The 11948-nt window shown below is 51.8% G+C and overlaps 1 protein-coding gene across 1 annotated transcript in view; it reads right to left on the reverse strand.

Moving 5' to 3' along the window:
- Nucleotides 1–3105: 3105 nt before the first annotated feature.
- The window catches only part of EIF3D (eukaryotic translation initiation factor 3 subunit D), a 17091-nt gene continuing 8248 nt past the window's right edge, over nt 3106–11948 (reverse strand). Inside the window, exons 8-15 of the mRNA XM_006156514.3 lie at nt 11483–11615; nt 10397–10544; nt 8794–8924; nt 7796–7881; nt 7547–7676; nt 4156–4298; nt 3677–3960; nt 3106–3244 (exon numbers count right to left, since the gene is read on the reverse strand). Of these exons, the coding sequence (XP_006156576.1) occupies nt 3231–3244; nt 3677–3960; nt 4156–4298; nt 7547–7676; nt 7796–7881; nt 8794–8924; nt 10397–10544; nt 11483–11615 (1069 nt within the window). The 3' untranslated portion in view covers nt 3106–3230. The remainder of the gene's footprint in view (nt 3245–3676; nt 3961–4155; nt 4299–7546; nt 7677–7795; nt 7882–8793; nt 8925–10396; nt 10545–11482; nt 11616–11948) is intronic.

The raw sequence follows: 11948 nt of genomic DNA on the forward strand, positions 1-11948 counted from the left end.
CCCAGCAGTTGCTCCGACTGCAGCCCGCAGGCGAGTGAGGCCAGGCTTGGATAGCTAGGACGGCGGGCCCCCCCCCCCCGGCCGACCCACCGCAGAGTGGAGGCTTGCGGCTCCTGGCCCAGAGCTGGCAAGAGGCGCACGTGCTACGCGCGCTAATACGGGGATTAGCGGAGAGGGTCTGGGAATGGAGTACCCCTGCGAGGTTGGAGAGCAGATCCGGAAAGGGGCATGGGGCTTTTCTTTTCCAACTTTGCCTCTTCTCGTAAGAGGGATGGGAACACATGATCTTTGGGGATAAGCCCAGCTATGTTCCCCCATAAATGTGGCTAAAGACAATTACTTGGTCTATCCAGTGTGTGGAACTGAAATGGGGGTGAAGCCAGGGCAGATGAACCAATTAACAAGCGTTTGTTTAGTAAGTAACATACATCAGATTGGGCCTCCCACCAACTAGAGGTGGGCAAAGGGTTCTGTCCCAACATCTTGTAGTTGACTGGTCAAATGGAAGCGTGGGGTGAAGTGGAGCTTGGGATTAAAACCTAAAGGAGGGAATGTGAATGGCAATAGGGAGATGAACCACAGGATCAAGGCTGGCTTCATGGAGGTAACATGGCCCCTGCCAGCAGCATATGTAACTTTCAGATGAAGTACAGGGACCTTCGAAAGGCACTACTGGGTCAGCAGATGGCACACTTGTTATGTTGTTGGACTCCCATGTAGTCAACCCCTGTTCCAGTCCAGGACTGGTAGCTTAAAACTCATGCTGGGCATGTGCTAGGTGGCCCAAGATCCCTAGAGAATGGAGAAGGAGTTGCGGTGTGGCCATTCCCACCCCCACCCCCGCCAGGGAGTGATTTCTCACTTTCTGTTTCCTGGACGGACCTTTAGGAAAAAACAAAAACAAAAAAGGCTGGGGCCTCTCTAGAAAAAACTCGGCTGAGCTGAGGCCAAAGCACCACTAAGGAATGCCACGTCTCTTCTTCCCAGACTGTCCACATCAGAAAAGCTCCTTTAGAGCCGTCCTCCTCCGTTTTCACTGTAGTGACCTCAGGGCTTTCCCTAGAATCTGGCATCCAGAGTTCCCCATCAGCACTTGCTGAATAAGCATTAGAACCAGCCCCGTGGACAAAACGCCTCACCCCTACCCAAGTAGGGACATCTGTTTTTTAGTTGGCTGTGAAGGCTGTAAAGCGTACTGGCAAATAGGTCTGTAAATTAGTTGATTTGACTTGGAGAGCAGTGGGAAGTGGACTCCTAAGACAGGGCAGGCACTAGGCTGCCACACAAGACTGTCTTCAGCAAGCAGCTTGGTAGCCTCCATGGAACAGAGAAAAGCATAAGCCAATGCGAAATATTAGAGAAAGAGCTTGAAAGTAACCTTCACTTGCTTCAGTTAATCCTCCCCTATCAGGCTATGGGTTGGCAAGAGGTAATTGGGTGAAATCTGATCCAAACTTGAAACCCCACGGGCTTGTCGCACCACTTGACTGCTTTTCTAGGACAGGATCTTGCCATGCTGTGATCCTCCTGCCTGTCTCTCAGCTGGGACCACACACACATGCCACCATACCTGAATCTTTAGACAGGGTCTCGCAATATTGCCCAGGTCAGCTTTGAGCTTACGATCCTCATCTCAGCCTTCCTGTTTCAGGGGTTGAAACTGCACCGAGCCTCAGGTCAGACCGGGACTTGAACCGGGGCTCCATGTGGTCCTAGTCTATGGAGCAGGCTTAGAAGCAGTATGCCACTGCATCTAGGTCTTTTTAAACTTACATTGAAACCCCCCTAAGCATGTTCTGCTTTGTCTTTCCACTCCCTCTGATAACAAAGCTTAATACACTAACGTTTTTAAAAATAAGTTTTTGCTACAGGACGTGTGCACTCATGGAAATAGAGAGCACCCCCTAGAGGTATGGCCATGCCACAACCCCTTCACGTCTCTTCTTGGGATTTGGGGATGGCAAACACACCCCACCTGCTGGTCCCTGCTTGCTTCCTGAAGCTGTTACTCTGAGGCTGTAACTTCAGGAATGCTGCTCGAACTGAGCTTGCTTCCTCCTCCATGCAGTGGTGTCACCTTCAGTGGTGCAGCGCTCTGTAGGTGACTCAGAGACACAGCAGGGTAATTACTTCACCATGTCCCAAACAGAACAGTCCCTGCTTATGGAGGAAATTCATGGATCCTCTACCTTCCAAACGCTTATTTATAAAACTTAGATTTGTGGGTACCAATTTGCGATTGTCACTAGCCTAAGTCAAGCTTGAACACAATGTACAAACCATTCAAATCAATGCCCAGTGGGAGAGCCAAACCCTTCCGAGGCCCTTTCTGCATGGGCAGCAAGCCTGTGACAACGATGTCCTGCCCCCAACCCCCACAACTTTTTAAAAAAGATCTTTTTATTCTTCAATTTGATGGGAGAAAGCTGTGAAAGCAAGCCACCAGGTCTGGGACTTGGATCCCAGTCGGCTGTGTGGGCATCCAGTGCCTTAACTACCATGACATCCTGCTGCCCTCCCCCCTTTTTTTACTAGTGACCCATGACCCATTTTTTTTTTGGGGGGGGAGAGGCTTTTGCTATAGGGTGCATGCGCTTGCCAGAAAGACAGAGACAGAGATAAAAAGTGAGAAATCACCCCCGGGGGGTATGGCCACGCCTCCATCATCCTCTCGGGATCTTGAGCATGGATGCACAAGTGCCCAGCGTGAGTTTAAGCCACTGGGTCCAGGACTTGAACTGCGGTCGGCTACATGGGAGTTCGCGACATAGCCATTATGCTAACTGCTGGTCCCTCCTGTGACCCTGTTTTCAGCAACAATAGTGCTCCAAGGTGACAGCCAGCCAGGCACGATGCTTGTGGCAATGGCCTTCCCACAGGTCCTCCAGGAGGTGCTACGCGGCTGCCAACTGCCCACAAGAGACTTCCGAGGGGACCAGGGCACTCCCCTTCCAACAGGGATGCAAAACCACTAATGGTCAGAGCAAATGAGGGATCCCAGACCTCAGACTCCAGGAGGAAGCTGCGCAGCCTCACGCCCTCTCCCCAGGGCTACTTGGAGAAGGAGGGGCTGTAAGTCATGAATGCAGGCAAGTGACAGAGGACGAGACTGAGCAGATTTATACTTTATTCCAGCTGTCAAACGTCAGAGAACAAGGTGAGCAGTCTGCAAAGCACGGCCCTCCTAGCTTGGTGGACTTCAAACTTCAGCCCGACACCACGGTCTGGTTTTAAGTTTCCTCCTCTGAAAGAAAAGAGAAGAGACATGAGCCGTGTTCTGAGACGTGAAGTCCAGCTTCGTTTCCGAACCTTTGGTAAACTGCTGTGAGTCTAAGACTGACAGGCACCGGCAGGGGAAGCAGGAGGTGCCTTGAGCTGAGCAACTAACCCAATGCAGATTCCCCTCCTGATCACCGGCCCGTCAGGGACCCCACTGCCCGTGTCCGGAGGCCTGTGTCTGTACAGCCACTGCTCTAAAAGCCCACCTTCCTCCCCAGCCCCTGGTGATCTAAGGGCTCTGGAAGAAGCTCATGGAGCCAGAGTCACTACTTCTCTAAGCCACGCCTCAGGGAACTTGCACAAAGTTTTGTTAAGGTTAAACATGACAGAGGCTGTAGAGCCTGCTCCCTTGCCGGCCTACAGATCACTCTGGCCTCAGGAAGAGACTACTACCCACCTTCCTCCTCCTCCTCTTCCTCCTCCTCCTCCTCGTCATCTTCATCAGAGCTGAAGGTGCCGTCAGGCAAGCTGTAGACGCGGATGACCTGCTTGTTGGGGTCCTTGAGGATGAGGTACTTGCCCTCCTCCAGCTTCATGCAGATGTCGATGACGCAGCGCAGGATGCCCCAGGCATTCTCCACACTTAGGTTGATCTGGCTGGCAAACTCGTTGGGCTTGAACTGCTGGGTGCCCAGAATGACGTGGCGCGAGGAGTCTTTCACGTGGTACCGTGACACGTAACTAGTGGGGAAGAGACGTCAGCGGTCAGAGCGGGCAGCACTGAGATGGCAACACTGGGGGCCAAATGTCAATTAAATGGCGATCCCTGGTCTGTTCTTGTTGCCAAGGGAAAAGAGAAGAGGCAAGCCTCTACCCCCTGGTCCAGAGAGTTCCCCTCCTTTCAGAGCAGTGCACTCTCCCGGGCGGAAATCTCACCCAAGCTTGAGGTATTCGGATCCGGCCAGCAAAGCACAGCAGGTCCATCGGGCCAGCTTGTAGCTGTTGTTCTTCAGCTCAGTGGCGATGACAGCCCCCCGCTGAGAGTCCAGCTTCTGTCGCCAGTCCACGCCATTACAGTGCTGGGGAAGGAAGGCCCTGGTTATGGGGAGGCAGCTCCTTATGCCCAAGGGGCTGGGATTTCCAGTGCAGAGGAGCTGCCTGGTCGGCCTCACCAGAAAGCAGGTAAGTACACGTCACCAGAGAAGACTGTTATGAGTTGGGAAACAGAGACATGGTCCCTCTCCTTGCATAGCCTGCTACTAGCAGTACTCCATAAATTCCAGTTCCTCAAGGAACACACCTAGGCAGGGACTGATGGGGACATGTGTGCACGCATGCATACAAAAAATTAAAAGCAAGTACCATGTAAGTGGCAGAGGCAAAGTTCACACAGTTGTGTGAAGGGCTTCACAGAGAGTGTTAGAGTCAACTACATGGAGAATACTTGCAGAACTGAGGGGGAGGCAGAAGGTCCTGACCTGAGAGGCGTGGTGTGAAAGACAGGCCGTGAGCGGGGACAGAGGCTCGCAGGGGGGAGGAGTTCAGTCTGATGTTTTATACATACATACACGCACGCACGCACACCAGAAAGGGACCCTAGAAGGATCATTTTTTTCCACCTACTTATCTGGAAAGCTGAACCCAGAGTGAAGTGACTGGTCACATGGCAGAGGGTCCCAAACTTTCTTAGTGGTGACTCTAGGCCAAAAGAAATACTGCACCCCTCCCCCCCAATTTTTAGTGAAAGCAAAGGGTCGTTTATTAAGAAAAAGCCAACGTACACTTCGAGAGGCAGAAGCAGGCCCTGGGTATGGGACAGAAATGGTGGCTCCAGGACCACTGCCTTCCTTTTAGAGAGTAGTTAGGCCCCGATCACGTAGGGCGAGTATTCCGACACGTGTGCGTCCCTGAAAAGGTCACCTATCCTGTGGAACCCCTGTGAGTAGGTGGTGGCATCTCAGAGCCCACCCACCGACCTGAGCCACAGGGCGAAAGCAGTGTTTTTGCACAATAAACTGGCAAGGAGAGGACAGTCAGGAAACAAATGCAAAATAACAGGGATGATGAACAGGGTCCCGAACTAGGCGACACCACCAGTAAAACCCAGAACAGCGTGGAGATGGACCGTAACGCAGAGGAGGAGCTGGAGATAGCCACGGCTCTGGGCTTACATGAGCGAAGACGGAGCTACAGACAGCAAGCCGGAGGTCACCACAGGAACAAGGACCAAACAATGGGGCAGGGCAGACCTGAAGTCGCCCTGACAGAGTTAACAGCTAGGCCTGGGTAGGCAAAATTCTCAGATGACCCTCAGTGACCTTTGTCCTTAGAGAAGCTCCCTCCCTTGTGGAGAGGCTCTCTGGGGCTGATGAACTATCCCCTCCATGACTATGCTACCTCTATGTCTTTTTTTGGAGAGATTTTTCACTATAGGGTATAGGTGCTTGCCAGAGAGACAGAAAGAGAGAAAGCCCCCCCAGGGGGACAGCCAAGCTACAATCCCTTCTCCTCCATCCTCCTCTGGGGATTCTGGGTACATACACACATGATCCCAGTGTTAGCTTCAAGTTGGCAAGTCCAGGATTTGAACAGACGTTGTTTATGTGGGAGTCCAATGATGTAACTATTACGCCACCTGCTTGTCCTTTATGTCCACTGGAAAGAACTTTGCGGTATCATTAGGTCCCAAACCAGTTATCTTAAGATGGACTCACTGGGTAGACCTCGCCCAGCCATCTGTCGGTCCCTTAAACCTGGGTGCAGAGATCCCACAGGAGTCTGAGCAGACACTGAGAAGGACGTGATGTGCTGCCGCTGGTCCGCAGACGGAGGGGGCTGTGTGGGAAGGGGTGCAGGTGGCCTCCAGGTGCCGGGAGGGGCCCCTGGCGGACGTTTGGCACATACAACTGCAAAGACTGACCTCTGCCAACCAGAACCTCAGATTTTCTTCCAGAACCTCCAGACAAGAACTCAGTTCTACTGACACCCCGATTCTGCCTGTGAAGCCTTGAGTAGAGAATTATGCACACCGCCCTGGACTTCTGACCTACAAACAACCTAACAGATAGGTGCTGTTTTAGGCCATGAAGTTTCTGCCAATTTGTTAGGGAGCAAAAAACAAAAACAAAAACAAAACAAAAAACAAAAAAACCCCAAACTGGTATAAAGCTGCATAAATAGTTATGACAGAGCCAGCAAGTGGTGTGACAGTTAAGGCATCAGACTCCCATACGGCCAACCACGGTTTAAGCCCTACACTCGGCAGCTTGAAAATTATGCCAGGCATGTGTGCACGTGTGCCCCAAATCCCGGGAGAACAGAGAAGGGACGGGGGTATGGCCAGCCCTCTGGGAGGTGATTTCTTTTCCTCTCACACTCTCTCCGCAAGTCCACACACCCTATGGCACAAACCTAAAAAGAAACGCTGATGTAGACGAACAGAGAACTGTGCAGGGGACCGACCATTAAGAGAAGGCTCCCAGGGAGGGGGAGGAGAGGGGAGCCAGCAAACAAAGTGTGTGAAGGGACTAGAGTAACACAGTGACACGGAGGGCAAAGTGCCACAGACACAACAGTGCCAAAGGCTACAGGGAGCACAGGCAAGTCAGGAAAAGGCCACTGGTCCCAGAGTCGAGGTCCCAGCACCACTTCCAGCATGCGACTGAGCTAAGGCAGGTGGGTAGGCAGGCCGGCAGGCCAGCTCTTCTGAACTACCGTCATTAAACGCTCACTCAATCCAGGCTGGGCCTGCGCTGTCCTTCCCACTGAGCACCCTTTATCTCCACAGCAGCACCCAGAACACTGCCAGCCACGTCGAGCTCACTACGGCACACGAGTCTGGGTAGTACCAGCACAGGGAGGACAGAAAGAGCAGGAGAAATAAAGGAAGCATGTTCTTTCAAGGTGCCTCCTAAGAGTCAATTCTGAGCTAGACCTTAACATCCTGAGTTCAATAGGTGAACGAGTGGGAGAAAGGATTCAGAGGTTCAAGAGATGGCAGTGGCTGCAGGAAGTGAAAAAGAAGAGGTCAAAGAGAAGAGCCCACTGCTGGGCTTACAGGAAACCCGCCAGCCCAGATAATAGGGAGAGATCAAAATCAGCTGCCCTTGTAGCAGAGCTGCCAACAGGAGGACAGACAGGAACAAGCAAGTACTCAAGAGGAGGGAGCCAGAGTTCCGGAGTGTAAGTAGAAAGCTTCTAAAACGGCGTGGCTCATGTGCATGCTCTCATATTTTCTTAAAAAAAAAGACTCAAGAACAAAAGCAATCTAGGTAGCTGCGTAAGTCATGACAGAGAAAAGGTGGCTGTGACGCAGAGAGAGCCTCACCCTGGAATCCCACTCGTTGAGTGTCTTGATGTTGATGAAGGACACCTCCCCGTTGGCCCCTGTCATGACACCGTCATGCTCGCAGCGAACAATAAGGTCAATGTCGTCCCCCAGCTTCCACCTGCGGTAACTGCAATGCAGGAGAAACGTACTTGGTCATAGGGCCCCCGCACTTCAGACCTGTCACCCCAGACCGGAGAGGGTCTGTGCTCTGACCTGGTGACAGTGCCCACTGGAGAGGTGACATACCGGTAAGCAACAGAGGCGATTTCGTTCTTGTCCATGTCATCCTCCACAAACGGGTTTGGGTTGGGGAAGTTGTACCTTTCCTTCCCCTAAAAACAAAAACAAAAACAAAACAAAACAAAAAACAAAACAAAGGTATTAAGAGAAAGCACTAACCGTGTCGCCGAGGCCAATCAGCCAGCCCCAGCCCCGGCCCCTCTGCTCCATTACAGCCGTGGTCAGGTCTCTGAGCTCACTGCATGCTTCAGGCCTGTTTACCCCTTCCAACTGCTCACACCCAGGGAAATAATGAACCGAGAACTGCGCTCTTCCCCTGCTTCGTTTCCTTGCCACAGCACACACACGTGACGTAACGAATTCACTTAGTGCTTGCAGCTTTCCCCTCCCTTGACCGCAAAGCTGCACAAGGCAGCAAGGCCACTTTGTTCACCTCTGCACCGAGTACCCGACACACTGTATTTGCACACAGTGCATTATTACTTTAAATCTGCCACAGAGAGTGTGCACTCACGGGGACAGAGGGAATGTGAGAAAGCACTCCCAAGGGGAATGGTCACACCGGATTCCCTTCTCCATTTCTCCCTCTTTTTGGGATCTTGGGCGTGCACTCATAGGTACCTAGCATATTTTAAGTCACGGGGTCTGGGACTCAAACCACGAAGATGGTCAGGTAGGATCCAGCTCACATAACCGCAGGCTGGCACCGTACAGTGTATTTACCAAGTAACTGAAAACATCTTTATGACACGCCTGTGGCAGTTCAGTATTAACATCCTGGTCTTACAGAGGAGAAATTGCCGAGACCACAGAGTAGCAAATGCTGGGCGGACGAATCGCAGTTGGGCAGTCTGACCTAAAGACCCAGTCTGTGATGCCTCTGCTACGGGGGAGACAGCATCTGTCCTGCTCAATCCCATAGCCCGAGCCCAGGACAGCACAGGTGCTCCGTGAACAGGGACTCAATAAAATGCAGCCCACACCCAGGGCTCTTGCTTCCTCACCATCCTCAAGCACTGCTGGGAGAAATTGTGGTTGATGTAGGTGGCTTCCATGGCCAGGTTGCGGGGCGAGTTGAAGGAATTGCCTTCATCTTGAGGGGGCTCGTTGGCTGTCTCACTCACTGTCAGCAGGTCTGCAAAAGTGACAGCAAGGTCACCCACCCATAAAACAGAGTCACCGATGTCAGAGCACTGTGGGGACATGTGGAGATCCAAAGGCCACAGGCTCCTTCTCTAACCCACTGCCATCGCTATGTAGACCTCTCAAAGTGCAAGGGACTCTGGGGGGAGCAGGGGGGCTCTGGGGTAACTTAGATACAAACATTAAGTTCAATCACACAGAAAGCAGGCTGACCCTTTTCAGTCCTCTTGAATTCTTAGAGAATGCTTTGATCTTAGCTAGCTTTTATCAAAGAGAATGCCCCAGGCTCCAGGCCAAGGGTATATCATTGTTTCCAGGCCGGCAGGTGGCATGGTGGTTAAGGGTGCTGGACCCCCACATGGCTGACCACGGTTTGAGTCCCAGACCTGGCGACTTGCTTTCTCACTTTGTCTCTCTCTTTTTCTCTCTCTTACTCTGTCCCTCTCAAATTAAAGTAAATAATAAAGAAAATAATTCTTTAAAAAACACACAAAAAACTATGGGGCTAGCCAGGTGGCGTGGTGGTTAATGTGGCTGGGTCCAACACAACCAACTGCGTGCCTTCAGTCCCAGATCTGGTGACTTGAAAACATGCTGGACAAGCGTGTGTACGTGCCCAAAACCCTGAGAACAGAGGGGACTATAGCACGGGCAACTCCTCCCCACACCCCCAGAAGTGACGAGTGATCTCACTTTCCCTCTCTTCTCTGGTCAGCATGGTATCCTATAACAAAACTTAAAAAAATAACAAAACGAAACAAAACAAAAACACCAAAAGCTCCCAAATCCCTCCAAAACAAAACTATTTCACTGGGCCTGTGGTTGGGGAAAGTTGGATCCCACAAGGCTGATCAGTGTTTGAGTTCTAGATTTAGTGGCTTAGGAAACAGAGGATGCATGTTGTATGTGCACCTCAAATCCCAAAAATATAGAGATGAAGAGGGGATTGTGGCATGACCATTCCCCAGGGGGTACCCTGGTGGTGGGAGTACTCCCTGCAACCTCATCTTTCTCATGAGTGTGCACAGCCTCCAGCAAAAATCCAAACCAAACAAAAAAATATCATGCACACACTTAGGATTTTTTATTTTCCCATGAGCCTTTTGAAGTCTCCTCGTACTGCATAAAACGTATGTATTTTATACCCCACCCTGAATAACAAAAAAAGGGGCATCAATTTAGAGAAGAATCTTTAACATTAACACTAAAGACGGTGTGGGGATGGTGGCAGTAGGAGCACGCTATCTACAGACAACACCAGGGGCACAGTGTGAAGGTGCGTGCAGAAAGATACCTCCAGGAGTCGCCGCATGGACAGTCTCTCCTCCATGTCTCTGGGGCATCTGAGAGAGACACAGACACTGTGCCAGTGCCCTCAGGGACAACGGGTCATCTCAATCCCTCTGCCCCCCAAATCAGCAAAACACTCAATGCCTTTGAGTCCTTCCCCAAGTGGTTTCTTACCAAAGTCAGAGTTGTCCCTCTTGTCAAAGAAGAGCTTGGACCCCACCCTTTGGACGACGATGTCCCAGGAATACACAGAGCGGGTGCAGCTCATCAGGGTGGCCAGAATGGCGTCAGTGGCAAACACATTCCCCTGAGTCTTTGCCAGCTGCAACGAGAACAGGAGAGGGTGCATTCAGCTCTTGTTCTGACAACGCAGAAAGACAGAAAAGGACATCTTTGCTCACCACGCAGGTCCTTGTTAGTAAAGAGGCCTCCTTGGACCACACCCTTCTAAGCTGACGGAGGCTGCACTGTCAGCCAGCAACCTGCTGCCAGGACCACTGAGCTCACCGGGCTCTTGCCAGATTCCAGTCCGGTGCTTCACAATACTTCTATCCTCACCCAACGGCACATGCAAAGTGCATATACCCCTTTTGCAGATGAGCCTCAGGATATGAGGCTGGGAAGCATGGCAAAGATGGGGTTCGAATCCAGGGACTGGCAGTTTGCGTAATGGCTAGGTCACTGGACTCTCATGTAGTCGACCGCGGTTTGAGTCCCGGACCTGGTGGCTTAAACTTACTCCGGGCATGTGTGCGTGCATGCCAAAGATCCTGAGAGGAGAATGGAGGAGAAGGGATTGTGGTGTGGCCCTCCCCCTGGGGGGTGGTTTCTTGCTTTCTGTCTCTGGCAAGCGCACGTGCCCTATAGCAAAAACCTCTCAAAAAAAAAAAAAAAAAAAGGAATTATGTAACTTTATTACTTAATTTGTCTACTTTGACTAGAGAAGGATAGAGAAAGAGAGAGAGCGAGAGAGAGAGCGAGCGAGCTGCCAGGTCCAGGGCTTGGAGCCGTGTTTGGCCAGGCGGGAGTCCACCACCCTTAACCACCATGCCACCTGCTGGCCCCTGAATCTAGCTCGATTAACACCAACCTGTTATTCTACCCAGCAGAGCCTCCATTTTACTTAAGTTTGATTCAGAAGAATCTATCTAAAGACCCACGCTTTACATATGCTCCCTTGTCCTCTTCTTCCAGAGGCCTCTGCTGCAGTGGCTGGCAGCACCGCTATAGGACAGGAGTGGGGCAGAAGGGGAAGCACACCTTTCGGATGACAGGATCGTCCGTGGTGGTGACGGTGTGGAAGATGCGCTTGATGCTCCGCAGTGGCTTCTCGCTCCTCGTGGTGATGCGGTCGAAGGCTTTATCATAGTATTCTAGGGCTCCACAACACTCACTGAGGGAGAAGCAGACAAGACACGCAAAGTGTCAGGGAGAAGGTGTGCCCCCACTTCCCCTTGAAGCCTTGGAATCAGGGTCTGACTACACCAGGAGACGCTGAGTCCCAGCGTTTACCCTGTCCTCGTAGTGCCTGCTATGAACAGAAGCCAACCAGCCCAATGTCCCCATTTTAAGGCAGGGAGAGAGAGAGACCAACACAGGAGGCAACTAGTGACAGAGGCAGCAGGTGGACTAACTTCTGGGCTGCTGCTCTGTCCACCTCCTAGCCCTCTGAGGTATGCAGCTGTCTGTAAGTTAGGAAAAGCAGAGCACCCGAAGAACTGCTGCT

This window comes from Tupaia chinensis, unplaced genomic scaffold (genome assembly GCF_000334495.1).
Source record: "Tupaia chinensis unplaced genomic scaffold, TupChi_1.0 Scaffold000496_1, whole genome shotgun sequence".
Classification (NCBI taxonomy): domain Eukaryota; kingdom Metazoa; phylum Chordata; class Mammalia; order Scandentia; family Tupaiidae; genus Tupaia; species Tupaia belangeri.